Source organism: Alternaria arborescens (genome assembly GCF_004154835.1).
Source record: "Alternaria arborescens strain FERA 675 chromosome Unknown contig_14, whole genome shotgun sequence".
Classification (NCBI taxonomy): Eukaryota; Fungi; Ascomycota; class Dothideomycetes; order Pleosporales; family Pleosporaceae; genus Alternaria; species Alternaria arborescens.
The window spans coordinates 27,150-42,726 of record NW_021167869.1 but is presented as its reverse complement, the minus strand read 5'-3'; the positions used below and the strand labels follow the sequence as shown (position 1 = coordinate 42,726).

At 50.7% G+C, this 15,577-nt stretch overlaps 7 protein-coding genes across 7 annotated transcripts; 4 read left to right on the top strand and 3 right to left on the bottom strand.

Moving 5' to 3' along the window:
• Positions 1-1,395: 1,395 nt before the first annotated feature.
• AA0111_g6462 (hypothetical protein) lies at positions 1,396-2,641 on the top strand (the record flags this gene model as incomplete). Its single annotated transcript, XM_028652687.1, has 5 exons — positions 1,396-1,531; positions 1,589-1,648; positions 1,710-2,156; positions 2,216-2,460; positions 2,513-2,641. 5 exons carry the CDS (start codon positions 1,396-1,398, stop codon positions 2,639-2,641), a joined length of 1,017 nt encoding a protein of 338 aa, XP_028505815.1.
• Positions 2,642-3,129: 488 nt separating this feature from the next.
• On the bottom strand, positions 3,130-4,704 carry AA0111_g6461 (hypothetical protein; the record flags this gene model as incomplete). The annotated part of the gene is made up of 1 exon (XM_028652686.1): positions 3,130-4,704. One exon carries the CDS (start codon positions 4,702-4,704, stop codon positions 3,130-3,132), a length of 1,575 nt encoding a protein of 524 aa, XP_028505818.1.
• A 1,170-nt stretch (positions 4,705-5,874) lies between these two features.
• Positions 5,875-7,727, top strand: AA0111_g6460 (hypothetical protein; the record flags this gene model as incomplete). Its single annotated transcript, XM_028652685.1, has 5 exons — positions 5,875-6,477; positions 6,550-6,912; positions 6,977-7,104; positions 7,165-7,273; positions 7,332-7,727. The coding sequence occupies 5 exons, from the start codon at positions 5,875-5,877 to the stop codon at positions 7,725-7,727; spliced, it is 1,599 nt and encodes a 532-aa protein (XP_028505817.1).
• A 738-nt stretch (positions 7,728-8,465) lies between these two features.
• Positions 8,466-10,434, top strand: AA0111_g6459 (putative extracellular serine carboxypeptidase; the record flags this gene model as incomplete). The annotated part of the gene is made up of 4 exons (XM_028652683.1): positions 8,466-8,564; positions 8,772-9,603; positions 9,665-10,342; positions 10,397-10,434. 4 exons carry the CDS (start codon positions 8,466-8,468, stop codon positions 10,432-10,434), a joined length of 1,647 nt encoding a protein of 548 aa, XP_028505916.1.
• Positions 10,435-10,744: 310 nt separating this feature from the next.
• Positions 10,745-11,218, bottom strand: AA0111_g6458 (hypothetical protein; the record flags this gene model as incomplete). Its single annotated transcript, XM_028652682.1, has 1 exon — positions 10,745-11,218. One exon carries the CDS (start codon positions 11,216-11,218, stop codon positions 10,745-10,747), a length of 474 nt encoding a protein of 157 aa, XP_028505843.1.
• A 685-nt stretch (positions 11,219-11,903) lies between these two features.
• Positions 11,904-13,763, bottom strand: AA0111_g6457 (6-phosphogluconate dehydrogenase, decarboxylating; the record flags this gene model as incomplete). The annotated part of the gene is made up of 4 exons (XM_028652681.1): positions 11,904-12,767; positions 12,818-13,332; positions 13,385-13,547; positions 13,626-13,763. The coding sequence occupies 4 exons, from the start codon at positions 13,761-13,763 to the stop codon at positions 11,904-11,906; spliced, it is 1,680 nt and encodes a 559-aa protein (XP_028505842.1).
• Positions 13,764-14,160: 397 nt separating this feature from the next.
• AA0111_g6456 (hypothetical protein) lies at positions 14,161-14,696 on the top strand (the record flags this gene model as incomplete). Its single annotated transcript, XM_028652680.1, has 2 exons — positions 14,161-14,409; positions 14,463-14,696. The coding sequence occupies 2 exons, from the start codon at positions 14,161-14,163 to the stop codon at positions 14,694-14,696; spliced, it is 483 nt and encodes a 160-aa protein (XP_028505937.1).
• Positions 14,697-15,577: the final 881 nt, after the last annotated feature.

Below are 15,577 nucleotides of genomic sequence, written 5' to 3'. Positions count from 1 at the left end.
ACTGCACAAAGGAGAACGCGATTGCATGGCATCGTTTCAGCGAGGGCAATGGTATATACCAATGGAGTGTCTCTAGTCGACTGATGGCTCAACAGGGTCGATCCTTTCTCCTTCCGATTGCTGGCTTTTGCAGTGCATCCGCACTTGGCGAAAGAACGGGCATCGCGTGTCCAGCGCCGAGAATGCGCCGTATCGACCCCACTGGGTTTTCATTTGAGAGTGGTATCATTGGTGCCCTAGGACCTTGAAGGATCATAGCGCCACGTGGAAAGGGATGCCACATGCTCAAGTGGAGATGCGCGCACTCTGCGCGAGTCTTTGCGGGAATGTTGTCCGTTTGAGTTAATCCAAGTCTGGGACTCAAAACTCTTCGCTATCAGCCCCATGGTCTTAAGACACAAACAATACCGTCGACCAGCGCGCAATAATGGTGCGCCTGGCTAGTAGAAGACCCGAGAATCTGGGACAGGGCTGTTTTCAAGGTCGGAGAATTTGCATATTTATTCTGGAAGACATGCTCGGCATGCCTGCCGCCACAGGCAGAATGCAACTCAAGCCAAGAACAGACCTTGCCCAGGGATGTGGAGACGAACATGAGGTCTCTGTCCATTCCCTGCTAATTCATGCTGCCGATGACCCTCGAGACGGAGAGTTGCGGCTGTCATACGGCAAGCGGATGAGGCGCCCGGCAGAGACCCTTGGCCCTGTGGGTCACATCCTGGGCTAGACCGTTTCACCGCCGGCAACATATCGCCGTAGTTTACTATTCCCTTTCAGGCCTCATGTCTGTATTTCCGTTACGGCTTAACGTGCAGGAATGCACGAGATTCATGGCGCTTCATTACGATCGTCATCTCGCGTAGTTTGAATTATCTGCATGCGTATCCGGGGAGCTCGAACACACATCCGAAAGGGATAGTTCAAATGTTCGGCCAACGTTTGTGGCAATGCTCTTTAAGGCCCCCACTATTTGGCTTTGACAGGCAGGGAACTGTTTTCGGTCCGCAAGGCCAGGCCCGCTAACCCAACGGGCAATGCGATCATTGACGAAAGTCAAGGGGAGTTTTGAGGGAAGACAGGAGACCACAGCATGGATCAGGTTTTATGAACACTCTGTCGCCCCGACTCGTCGCCCGGTCTTCTCTCCTTCGTTCTTTCGTCAACACCAGTTCTCACGGCCGGATCCACTCTTTTAGTACTTTGTTCATTACTTTGCATCTCTGTAGCACTGCCTGGACGCGTTGACTGCGTGCGTGGCTCACACAGAGCAAGATGGCCGACATGGTGGAAACGATCAGTATACCGATGACCCGGAGCAGCCGTGATTCAATGATAGCGATGTCATGTCTATGGCTGCTCTTTGCAACCACTGTTTTCTTTCGGTTTCGCGGTCGCATGCGAGGACCTGGATTGGCACTGGACGATGTCTTCGCAGGCATTGCACTGGTACGCATCGCGCTATCTCCATACTTGACATCCGAGCTCACAATTTTTGAAGGTCCTATCGACAAGTACCATCGGGTTGAATGCTGTGGGTAAGACTTGGATCTTCGCCAGAGTTACGGATATAGAGTTGACACCCAGACAGTTTTCACGATCGGAGTTGGTTATGACTTGGATAAGAACAATGCTGAGATGTTCCCCAAGCGTACGTCCGCTCTAGAAGTTGTTGCGTTTAAAGGAGGCGAATCAACTAACCAACTCAACAGTGATGCACAACCTTCCTGTTATCATGCAGATAACGTTTGCCTTCACTTTGATCTATATCTGGTGTCTCGCAGCTCTCAAGCTTTCACAACTGGCTCTATACCACCGCGTCTTCCAGCTCCAATTGCGCCTTGCAGTCTACATCGTCGGCGGTATAGTCGTCAGCTGGGCTATTATCTTCAACTTCGTTTTCATCTTCCTTTGCGACCCTATCTCGCAACAGTGGACCATCGAACGAGTTGGACACTGTATGGATCAAATGTTGCTGCTCAAGTGTCTGATCTTGTCAAACATGGCTACCGACCTCATGATCGTGGTAATCCCAATCCGCTGCGTGTGGCAGTTGCAAATGCGAAAGACGGAAAAGCTTGCTGTACTGGCATGTTTCGGCTTGGGTTTGGCCTGTGTGGTTATTAGCATCGCGCGTTTCATCCTCATATATACTATTGGTAAGTTATGCTTGCTTACACGCTTTGACAAGCTGGGCAGAAAGACTGACAATGCACAGATCTTATCGGCAATCTCACAGGTACATCGGGAACGACCTTTATGCTCTGCACTATCGAGCTCATGCTGGCCGGTCTCTGTATCAACATTCCCATGTTACGCCCGTTCTACCTTCAATGGCGCCAAAAGTACAAGAGCGCATCAATGAGCAATACTGGAAGACTCAGTGCAATCAAGAGGTCGAACACTGGTGGTCTGGGATCGCAGCAAGCGAGACCGGGTCACTACACTCAGTGGATGGAGTTGGTAAGTCTCATGAAGCAGGCACAGGGCGATCGATGAAGCTAACTTCACACAGCACGACAAAGACCAAACGAACATCACTGTTACGGGCGACGACGCAAGTTCCGAACGAAAACTTACCTCAGAGCCACTGCCGTTCGATGCTATCCAGGTCTCTAAGGACTTTACAATTACCAGAACTTGAGCAACTAAACACGCCAATATCGCCATACACCGGATCGAAATAGGCACTTGAGTTCTGAGTGCGTCCCAAAGAAGGGATGGAGTGCTCTCTGCCAGGGCTTGGGTCGATGCTCGGATGCGAGCCATCAATATCGCCCATCTTAGGCTCGGAGTATATATCTCCTACCAGAGCCGTCCAATGCTGCAGAGCACGGTATTATTTACCCGCTAGTGCACTGCAACATAACTACAAAAATGTCTAGCAAAGGATCTCACGGATACACATGATGATACGAAGGCCAGCAACGCAAAAGATGGGAACCCTAAATATAAACACCTTCTATCCTGGTAATAAGAGAGCAAACTCAAATGTATATATATGACTACGAAACGTGCCATTGATACCCCACACTCATCGCGGCAATGCACGATGGCAGATCGTGCATCCGAAGATTTCACCGGCAAGACCCGTCATGGTTCGCGAGCGAAGACCACACGATCGTCGCCACTTTACACGGCCCGCGATGATGCACTGTCAATCTCAAAATCCCTGAAGTCAACTTCTCCACACTCTCCCTCCGCAAATATACCGATAATCGGTCCTACGAAATCTTTGTCGCTCAGATCCATAGTGGATACCTTTCCTATCTCTTTGACTTCTTCGCTGTCTGTTTCATACGACAGGATGTACTCCATCTCCGAATACTCACATACAAGTTGAAGAGTTTGAAATGCTTTCTCTAGTTTGGCGTGTTTCTGGTCATCGATACCTTTCGCTGTATTGCATACATGAAGCCTAATGCGGGGAGCGGAGGAGTCCAAAGACGTGGTATACGACAAGGAGATGAAGCGATGTTCGTCTTTGTAGACTGCAAAGCCTGCATTTAGCGGCTTGAAGCTAGGTGCTGGTGATAGAACGGTGACGCTGCTTCTTCCATTCAATCGACGCTGACGTTTACCGACGAACGAAGGCGATACATCCGCAGATTTCAGACCGTTTGGCGAAGCTGTGAGTGTCACCTGTTGTTCCAGGATCTTGTAGTGAGACAGCATAGGGTCATGGATGTATAAGAAGTCAACGTCGGGCGCGGCAGTGAGTCTTCTCGATGGGATAGGTACGACATCCAGGTTTTCGATTTGCATTTTCGCGCGATCAAAGGCGAGCCAACCATCATCACTCCACGTCCCCTTCGTGAGGAACGTTTCGCGCCCAAGTCCATATAGATTAGGAGCGCCCATTCTGATCCCTAGACAAACACCCCACCATTGTCCCTGTTTGTCTTCGAACGCTTCGCAGTGGCCAGTACACTGCACGTATTCATCGGTACCCGCAGCGCTCAGTATCGGGTTCTTGGGCGATGCTTCCCACGGTCCCTCAAGGCTATGACTTCGCGCCATTGTGACGCTATGCCCTTCGTGTGTTCCTCCCTCGGCAATCACCAAGTAATAGAACCCATTTCGAAAATATACATGCGGGCCTTCAGGATAGATGCCACCAGTACCATGCCAGAGTTCCCTTTCATCACTCAGTGTTTTACCCGTCTTGACATCGATTTCAAAAAGTATGATCTTGGTTTTCGGACCTGGAGATCTTGAACCGCAAAGATATGCTCTTCCAGTGTGAGGATCGAAGAAAAGACTAGGATCGATACCGTAGAATTCGAAGTAAACGGGGTCACTCCAATCGCTCGAGTAGATGTCTGTAGTGAAGACAATGAAGTTCTGAAAGGAACTCTCTTTGCCTTCTTCCTTATGATTCACCACATTTGTGCACACGATGTAGAAGGTGCCATCATGGTAACGGATCGTTGGTGCGTATAGGCCACCTGTAGCGTAGAGATGATCATTGTTACCAAGATCGTGAACCAAAGTGGAGGACTTAGAGAAACTGAGCTGCTCACGCCTGTTGATAGCGTTCCCTATTTGATGCCAGTGGATGAGATCCTGCGACGTATAGATTGGGAGACCAGGGAAGAGATGGAACGTCGAGTTGACAAGGAAGTATGTGCCATCGACGAGGACAAGCGAGGGGTCTGGAGCGAACCCTCCAACGATGGGGTTGATAGTCTGATTGCTGTTCACCATGTTGATGGCTCTATGGTCCAAAATCTAAACCAGAATTATTACCCAGAAAGTTGAATCATAGACTACTCTTGGTGTACTGTGGTAGTCGCAGGGATAGTACCGTGAACATATTCCCGCCGGATAAATGCGCATGCTGGTCGCGTGAAGGACTCTTGGCCCTGCTGCGCTATCTCTTTCGGTACCATCTTACGTTTTGGGTTATAGACGCATACCAAGATCCTTCCAAAACAGAAGCTCATCTACAGATGTAGTCGTAACTACACATGCCCATCGACAGATATGTCTTCCTCTTCATAAATATATTCTGCATGTACCAAATTCTTCGATAGATCTTCTGTGCTTAAACGCTTCCAGATCACTATCTGGTAAACATGATCGACAAGCTGCCGTGAAACGGCTCAGGATCCGGGTAGATGGACAGTCCCAGCACAGACCCCAGTGCGTTGCAAGGCCTGTCGAGTACCGATACTGTGGTATTTAGACGCGCTCCTTGGTAACGGTAGAAATCGTGCAAGCCATAGAATTGAAGCTCAGACGATGGACTGTCATCTGATAGGACCTAGGTGACCAATCATAATACTACGTCTTAACGAGAATAGGCCTAGCGACAACAGAGTTCTCCACATTCCGAGCATTGGCAACGCGACACCGGCAATAGAAGCGGCAATACTCACGTCCATCACCAACGACTTTGTTGTAGAAGGCTGATAAGGTTCATTCTTTAACCGGTTGAACCCCATGGGGTTGCTGCACGACTAGTTGACTTCCCCGCAATCGACTAAGGGCTCAGTCGCGTGGCTGCATGGCTTCAGACTGGTTCAAATCGGCCTTGCTGATACAATACCTAGAATTGTCAAGACCGCAGCGCCTTGGTGGCGCGAAGTACAAGAGTAAAATACGAGAGATGCGTGCTTGACTGCGGGACAAGGCCAGGCAAATGTGCGCATTCAACCAGCTTGGCTTCTTCCCAAGGGTTTGTTTTGGCTACCGAGATGTGCGAAGTAAGACCAGAAAGATGCCAACAGCCAGGATTGTATGCCTCTGGGACGCTGTGTGTGTGGCGCGGCGTGGAGCGTATATAGATACAAGTAACCCATGCATCTTCAATGCTCCTTTTTGCTGTAGGACCTGTGTCATCTTTTTTCATCACAGCAACGACCGTTTTCCACGATGGCGATCTCTTTCCGTCCACCCAAGACCACTCAGAAGGTTGTACCCATTAAACCGCCGAAAGGACATTTCTTCTTCGCTGGTCGCGCGTTCCCAAGGGTGCCGTGGTGGAAGCGAGCCAACCTGCGCAGACTATACATATACATAGTCATCCTGATTCTGACGAACACTGCCAATGGCTTCGATGGATCAATGATGAACGGTCTTCAGTCATTGTCCTACTGGCAAGACTACTTTGGAGAACCACGTGGTGCCATGCTCGGTTTCTTCAACTCATCCATGTCTCTGGGCTCGCTCATCGGTCTCTTCTTCACTCCCTATCTCATTGATTGGAAAGGCAGAAAGATCGGTGTAGCAATTGGCTGTGTCATCATGTTATTCGCTGTCGCAATACAGACTGGGGCGCAGAACATCGGTATGTTCATTGCAGCTCGCTTGGTCCTGGGCTTCGGAGACACTATCGTTCTTGGATCAGCGCCGTTGTTGATCGCGGAAATCGCTCATCCACAAGACCGTGCAGTTTTGGTAACGCTCTCTGGCGCCAGCTATCACTCCGGTGCGTTCATCGCATCCTGGGTCACATATGGCACACTCCAGATGAAGGTATGTCAAGACTTTCTCCTTTTACATCTCGCCTTGATCTTCCAGTAGAGACGTGATCCTAACTTCTCATAGAGCGACTGGTCTTGGCGACTTCCTTCCCTCCTACAATCAATTTGCTCACTTATAATTCTTGGTTTTATCTTCTTTATGCCCGAATCTCCACGTTGGCTATGCAACAAAGACCGCCACGAAGAAGCACTTGCCGTGTTCTCCCGCTGGCACGGTGAAGGAAATGAGAATGACGAGTTTGTCCAGCTCGAATTTGCCGAAGTACGCGCCGCTATCGCGCTTGACAAAGAACAAGACCGAACCAACTGGTCAGACTTCCTCAAAACCAAAGGCAACCGTAAGAGAATCATCATCATCACTGCGATTGGCTTTTTCAGCCAATGGAGTGGTAACGGACTCATCTCCTACTACCTCAAATATGTTATGGTAAGAAGCTCCATGTACGAACAGCGTTTGAGATACACACTGACTTTGTACATCGTCGTCTTAGGATAACGTTGGCTTGACTGACCCTCAGACACAACTTGGTATCAACGGTGGTATGAAAACGTTGGCGCTGTGCGAGAACTTCCTTTTCGCCTTCTTGGTTGACAAGCTCGGTCGTCGTCCAATATATCTGTAAGTATCGCTGTGTCAACTGCATGTGACACACGCACTGACTTTTGGCGCTCCATTCAGTATTTCCACCATCGGAACTTTTGTCATGTTCAATATCTTCACCATCATTTCCGCCAGGTATGACATTGCGCCTCGGGCCCCTCTTGGTAAAGGATTTATCGTTAGTATTGTAAGTTTCGCCTGCCATTCTTCGATGCACAAGTGGCTATACTGACTTTGACATCCAGTTCTTCTACGGCATTTTCTACGATATCAAGTCAGGTATCATGGCCGGCTATACCACCGAAATCTTGCCTTATGGTCTGCGTGCCAAGGGTTTCACGTGGCTCAACTTCTGCGTTACAGCTGCTCTTTTCTTCAATCAGTTCGTGAATGGTATTGCGCTCGATGCACTCGCATGGAAGTACTACATCTGCTATTGCGTTTTCCTCGCTTTCGAGATCGGCGTCATCTACTTCTGCATCGTGGAAACAAGGTATACGCCCATGGAGGAGATTGCGAGGTTCTTCGACGGCGATGATGCGGTTGATGTCGGGGAGGCTGCCTTGATGGACGTCAAGGAGAAGGGTGTCTCTGGTGGAGAGAAGGACGTCTCGGTGTCGCACATTGAGGTCACAAAGTAGGAAGATTGCGATTAGTGTCTGGTATATGACGTCGGATATGTAGGAGGTCCGTATATATGCGAGTGTGATTTATGATTTCACCAAAAGAATCTGTGTCGAACCGTCGCGTCCAGTGCCTAAGTAGCTCTACCGATTTCGATGACTCGGATACTGCTGCCCAAAGAGATACCTTAGGTGATAGTCGCATTTCCAAAAACTAATGTACATGCACAAAGTTATTGTTATGGTGCGGAGATGGAAGCGTCCTTGTATAGCCGATTGGCCACTGAGAGCACTTTGGCGGATGGCAAGGCGGCGGGGCCGCCTCATCCAACGTGCCAACCTCGCGACACCAGGACACATCCTTGGAAAGTCTTGACCGCGTCATGCTCAGCAGACGATACAGCTTCCAGCGTACAACTCAGTGCGCAAGACAGTCCATCGCATCCTGCACAACGCCATGAGCATTTTAACCAAGCATCCAAGCCTAAAAGCTTGCTGTCTGCTACTGTCAACGGTTCCGCAAGTGCCGATCACCCTATCTCCTGCTTCTTCGAGCATCGTCATTGCGCTAGCACAGGCGCACTACTTTATCCACCTTCCCTAAACATGGTCGTTCTCGCGTCTATGATATGGGTTGACAGGGTAGCTATCACCGTCGTCATACTTCCGTGTCCCTGCGTGCTGAGGTAGATATATAGGTGCGTGCTGCCTCTTGTGCGCCCGTAGCTAGCGAGTACGCATCGTTCCATCGGTATTATGCGCTTTTCAATTGCTGTCGCAGCGGTCCTAGGCGGCCTTCAGGCTGTTTCTGCGCTCAAACTCTCGCCGAGAAATGCGGTGGAGAGAGAAGAGCAGGTACGTATCTCTTTTTGTGCGTGGCATGGACGTTGTTGTGGTGTATCTATCCACTTTGTGCCTCGTCCAATGTTGCAATTTCTACTACAAAATGCATAAAATGCTTTCACAGCCAAACGGAGCCTTCTCGGTTGACAACGGACATGAAGCATCAACGCGAGACAAATACCGCCGGCAGGTGAGCACTTGAATCTGACAGAATTTTAGGTGCAAGCTGCACGGACGCGACGCAGCCTCGCGAAACGTGAAGACACGGACCCTACGCTGTTGTACCCCGAGTACAACATTTCCGTGCCAGTCGACTTCTTCCATAATGAGACACGATACGAGCCTCATAGCAACGAGTCTTTTAACCTGAGGTACTGGTTTGACGACACGTACTACAAGCCCGGCGGACCGGTCTTTGTTCTTCTTGGTGGAGAAACCGACGGAGAAGGCCGCCTCACGTTCCTTCAGAAGGGAATCGTTCACCAGGTCATCAAGGCTACTAATGGTCTTGGTGTCATCCTCGAGCACCGTTACTATGGGAAGTCCTTCCCGGTGCCCGATCTGACGACTAAGAACATGCGGTTCTTGTCGACTGAGCAGGCGCTTGCTGAAATCGACTTCTTTGCGAAGAATGTCAAATTTGAAGGCATCGATGCGGATTTGACTGCGCCCAACACCCCTTGGGTCGTCTATGGTGGTTCATATGCTGGAGCTCAGGCTGCTTTCTTGCGAGTTGTATACCCAGAGACTTTCTGGGGCGCAATTTCCTCTTCTGGCGTGACCGTCGCAATCTACGACTACTGGCAGTACTTTGAGCCTGCTAGACTCACCGGACCTCCCGATTGCATGAAGAACACGCAGCTTCTGATCGACGTGGTCGACGGTATTCTCATCCGCCAGAACGACACCTCAAAGGTTCAGGCGCTCAAGGATGTCTTTGGCATGGGTGATGTTACGGACAACCGTGACTTTGCTGGCCAGATTACCGGTGTATATGGTCTGCAGAGCACCAACTGGGATCCTGAAGAGAATTCGCCTTCTTGGTTCAACTGTGAGTGTCCCTGTGTGGAGTACATGTGAGGCATATACTGACTTTGTACACCCATGTCTAGATTGCCAGAACATCACAGCAGAGGAGCCCACAGGCGAGAACCTCCGCCCAGCTGTTGCTGAACTTGTCTCAGCAGCTGGCTACACCAACGATACCGTTGTGCAGAACATCACCCTTAACGCTATTGCCTGGCTCAACAGTACCGCGCTCGCTGGATGGCGCCGCTCGAACAGGACTCAGGATTCGTACTTCACCACGCTCAATGCCACTGCGCTCCAGCAATACACATCCCTTGAGGATTACAGCGCAACGAGCTGGAGCTACCAAGTTTGCACCGAGTGGGGATACATTCAAACCGGAAATACCCCGGCCGATATTATGCCCCTCATCTCGCGTACTCTTGATGTCGAGTATCTGACCTTCTTCTGCCGTGCACAGTTCGGCATCGAGCACCCTCCAGAGACTGAGCGCGTCAACAAGTACGGCAACTACAGCATCGACTACGAGCGCCTTGCCCATATTGGAGGTAACGCTGATCCGTGGAGACCCGCTACCCCGCTATGGTACCCAGAGAGCAGGAACGACACCACTGATCGCCCGTGGCACCTGATCAGCCATGGTGTACACCACTGGGAGGAGAATGGTATCTTTGAGAACCAGACCACCCCTGAGTTGCCCCCACCGCAGGTCGTGTACGCTCAGCAGTACCTGAAGAATTTTGTTGTCGACTGGCTGAAGGGTAAGTCTTGCAGTTTTGACGAATACACCTTGGATAGCTGCTAACGATATACAGAATTTGAGGCCCAGAAGGAACACTCTGAGCTTCGCTGAGCTTAAGATGCTTTCTTCACGGTCGAGACGATACCATTACGCGCAAGGTGTGATTACTGTCTCGATATTCACGGCTTAGAAGCCTAGATATCGATTAGTTGTGATCCAGGTCATAGCTGCTCTGGTTTATCGTCATCAATAAAGCACATCATTCAAATGCTATAGTGCGCTGCCACTCCAAAATCTTAAAACTTTAGATGCTTGTGATGCCAATATCGATTAATAACATTGTATAATGTACACATTACGAAATCTAAGTTCTACAGCTCTTTGGGCGCTCAATCGCTAAACACGCAAGCATTGCACCGGTCTATTGGATGCTGTTCTGAATCCAAGCCTGACCGTCACTCTGTACAATTTCCCCACCAGTGGTCTCGCCAATCTTGACCGTAACATTAAATCCCGTAACCACTGGGCCTCCACTAGCACCATACAATGAGTAAATTCCGGCGTTCAACAAGATATCCTTGCCCTTGTAGGAGTCGCTGGCCAGTTCCTCAGGCACGGTAGCAGTGATTGTAACATTATCCTGTCCCTGGTTGCTCTTCTCAGGACCTAGGTACGCGGAACCGGTGAAGGCGCCCAGAGTACCGGGGTAACCTGGCGCAATGTCGAAACCCCAGGCTACTGCCACGTCGGCGACAGATTGGATGTAGCCTTCTGAGAGGAGGGTGAGAGTGAAGGTACTGTTGGGTGCGAGCGTTGAAGGGGCTGCGATACCGATCAGGCGAGAGGATGCGAGAGTTGCAGATGTGAGGGCTGTTGCGAGGGTGGAGAAACGCATTGTGTTGGTAGTACAGGCTTATAGGATCCTAGATAGGCGGTGCGTGAAGTTTGTTGACGATGTGGAGGCCGTTTTAGGTTGGAGTTTGAATGTGTGTATGAGGTCTGTTCGGGTGTTGAATGAATTATATACCTACGGCCGACACTGGGAACGCACAGCCATCTCGCATCACATCATACCATTCAGCGTGACCCTATCTCCACAAAAAGTAGGAGACAATTACCATAACAGGGATATCGGAAGATTACTCTGTCAGCCATCCCCTGTAAGCTCGTGCAGATCTCCCGGCGCAGCCACGGTGACCTCTCGGGCGGCGTATAAATTGCCGATCGATTGACAATGTCTCTATTTTGGTGTCAATACGAGACTCGTAAGCCGTAACTTCCGAGTCGCTGTGAGGAGGTGGAGGTTTTTTGAGGACTGGTACGTCATGCGGCCAACAGAAGCGGAGGGAGAGCATGTGGAGCTCGTACAGGTGGCGGAAATAACGTCATTTAAGCTTATGACAGAAGGCTTACCCCCAAAACGCGGAGGTTGCATCTTCAGGATGCATCACTTGTTGTACTAAGACTTGCTATGGCATCTTCTGCTTCTCGTTAAAATCATGTCAAATACATTTGTTCTATTATCACTATTAACCTAGGCTGAAGCGCAAAAAGAAAGATGATGGCCGCATTCAACTACCTCAAAACTTGTAGTTCTTACCGTACTGTTCCTTCTGGCTCGTCGCGGGCTTCCACTCAAAGTGATGCTTGCCTTCCATAGGCTTCTTGACATTTGCATCTTTGTCGCCCTTCTTGTCGAACATGTGACTGCCAAAGTAATCGAGCTCTGCTTCGTAGAACGAGGTCGGTAGGTCGGTACCACTAGCGACTTTGAAGTACTCCAGGGTAGCGCTTATAGCAGGTATTACCTGATCTGTCTCTACAGCCTTGGCGACGATGCGACGAAGCGCTGGGAAGCAGTTCTTTACGTCCTTGGCAACGCGAGTCGAGAAATTGAGGTTCAAATCTTCGGGCTTAGGATTGGATTTGAGGACCGGCGCGAGGATCTCGTCAGAAATGTAGTCTGCTTGGATGATACATCCCGCTCGCCAGATTTGCCAGATTTGTGAGTAATCAATTTCCCACTTATGCTCTTGATCTGCTTTGGCAATAACATTCATGCCTTGGATGTAGCTGGCGAGACATGAGGCGTATGTTGCTTTTCTCAAATCTTCAAGGAAAGCCTTCTTGTCGGAAATGTCCAGCTGGCTAGGAGGGAAACCTCCGTCGGCGGCCTTGCTGGCTTGCTCACGGTCGCCGCGGAAGGCGGACGCAAGGCGGAATGCGTGCGCGATGTTGAGGGTGAAGGCTGGCACGTGAAGTTCGATGGCCTCGGTGTTGCTCCAGATACCCGTGCCTTCTTCGCCAGTGACGTCCTGAACGACCTTGTCGAGGACTTGTGAGATGACAAGAGGATGGTGTTTGGGATCTTTTTGGTTGGGCTTTTCGCTTGAGTCACGTTTGTGAGATAGATCGGCGCCGATGGAGACAAGGAAAGTGCCTCTCTGTTATAGTTAGTAAGGAAAGCTTTCAGGGTCACAAAGTGCAGGCATACCAGCTCGCCTTCTGAGTTCCATTCGGATAGAACGTCGCCAATCTCCTCGTAGTTCATGCCCATCTTTCGCATAATGCCCCAGGCTTCGCAGATGGCGCTCATCATGCCGTGCTCGATGCCGTTGTGCATCATCTTCACGTAATGTCCTGCGCCGCCCTTTCCAATGACGCCCACACAAGGTTTCTCGTTCTTGTCTTTGGCTGCGACCTTTTCTAGTAGTGGAAGGACTTCCTTGAGCGCAGAGATGTCACCGCCAGGACACATTGAAGGTCCCGCTCGCGCAGCCTGGTATCCGCCACTTACACCACAGCCAATGTACCGGATTCCAGTGCCCTCTGTCTTCTTCTGTCGGCGCTCAGTGTTCTGGAAGTGTTCGTTACCGCAGTCTAGGATGATGTCGTCGCGGGCGAGATGTGGCTCCAGACCCTCGAGGACCTTGTCGCCAATGCCGCCATGTGGAAGAGAGAAGACGAGGAGGCGCGGTGTGGAGAGTGACTTGCACAAGGAATCGTAGTCTGTCACTGCATTAGCCTTCGATTGTACCGTGGTGGATGCATTTTCACCTACCATTGTACTTTTTGATCTTTCCGTTGTATCCCTGCTGCTCAGCCTTGTTTATGACTGCATCCATTGCTTGCTCAGACGGGTCTGAGAGCGAAACATTGACGCCGTCCTCGGCGAAGAGCAGGGCCATTCCACCACCCATGCTCCCGCAGCCGATCATGGCGATCTGGCATGGTTAGTCTTGTTGAGTATGAGATGGGGACAAGTACACACATTAATGAATTTGGACATTATGCTAATTTACGTTCTCTTCTTCCTGTCGCGAGCGGAAGGAAATCAAGAGCGAGGAGACTAGTATGATGATGTACAGGTACGTGAGGGACGAGAAGGACGGGAGTGTCGGGTCGGCGTAGTGTACGAGGTTGTCGAGAAACTGGAGCATGATGAAAGACGCAGGTCAAAAGTTTGTCATGTAGCAATTCGAGTGACGTCGGCGGGGTGTGGTAGCTGAACCTAGCTCAGTGCTAGAGTACAAAGGCTGGTGGGTGGCTCTTTTATCTGTGTGTTCCCGGCTGTGCCGTGAGGGGTGGAGACGTGGGCCATGATGTATGCAGGCAGCGGGCACAGCTCGTAAGCGTCGGACTTGCGGCTAAACAAAGGGCAGGCGCGATGGAGGGTGAGGGACGAGTTTGGGTCGCGTACTGTGGGAAGGCGCCGCTCTCCCACTAGCGCGAACTGCCTCGACTGCGGAAACATTTGGCGACGCCGAAAGCTTGACAACTCCAGTCCCTCACCACGATACCCACTGTACCCCCACCGACCGATTACATTTCGCAGCCATGGCCGACGCAGAAACCATGGACATTGACCAGCCCGAGCAGCCCGAAGTCTCGTCGGCTGACCCCAACGCCAGCGACGCGCGCACCGACGCAGGCGCAACAGCTGTGCGCTCCATCGAAGGCTGGATCATCATTGTCACCAACGTGCACGAGGAGTGCACCGAGGAGGATCTTCAGGACATGTTTGGCGAGTTTGGAACGATCAAGAATCTGCACATGAACCTGGACAGGCGGACGGGTTATGTCAAGGTACGCGCCTGATGTTACATGTCCAAGCGCACGGCAGAGCTGACCTTGTATAGGGCTACGTCCTCATCGAGTACGCTACCTTGGAAGAAGCAAAGGCCGCTATCAAGGGCGCCAACGGCGAGGAGCTCCTTGAGCAGAAGGTTACCGTCGACTTTGCCTTTGTGCGCCCTCCGCCAGCCAGCAAGGGCCGCCCTCGCGACTATGACAAGCGCCAGAGCGGACGCGGGGCTGGAAGAGCTAGGAGCAAGAGTCCTGGACGCGATGGTGACGACATGGACGATGAGTAGCTTCTGGACGAGCGGGCATCCTATGCTCTCATTATTCGAGCTACGTTGTGAAGCAGAGGGAAGGATCGCGTGGGCAGGAAGCCTAGCAGTTGCTTCTGTATCATACCCGGGACGTGTCCTGTAATACCAGATTACCGGCTTACCTCTTTGGGTAGGTCGGGTTTTGACTTGACCATTGTAAGTACACAATCACTGCGCTCTTAAGATGACGGACTAACACATCTGCAGACTTGCCTGTGCTTGACGAATACGGCATTGCCCTTGTCTCACTCTTGTGCTAGCAGCTCCGCATGTATGACATGATGTCTTGAGTGGACAATTCCTGTGGTCGACTACGCTGTCACCGTCGAACAACGGATTGGTAGACCGAAGGTCTGTGGTCTTGTAGCATGTTCTATTAGCGTAAGTGTGGTGAGCTTGAGCCATGACGTAAGTATACGAGTGTTGTTGCAATCGAAGCGAAAGCACGAGGCCAGAAATGAGCATATTGTTAAGCGTAGATGCATCACAATCCCAGCCTGTAGTGGCACCAGACGAAAGAAAACGCAACCTCTCATTGGCTTCGATATCAGCCTCCAAGACTTTGGTGAATCTCCTGCTCTGTACATTCAAACATATTCTTCGCGAATGAGATTCGTTTCTGAGATTAGGCCAGGAGCACTCAGGTACTCAAGGTTTCGGAGGTCACAACATCAAACCTGAGATATGAGCCTGATAAACACCGCTGTGCTCAAAAGCGGAATGTCCTGGCGCCCTCCTGGCTTGGTCTCTAAGTCTTCTTCAAAGACTGAAAACGGGGAAGTAGTATTCGGAAAATGGCGGGCAAAACTGACAAGATCTACTTGAATAAGTTACAGTATATCTTTACACATTTGAGAAAG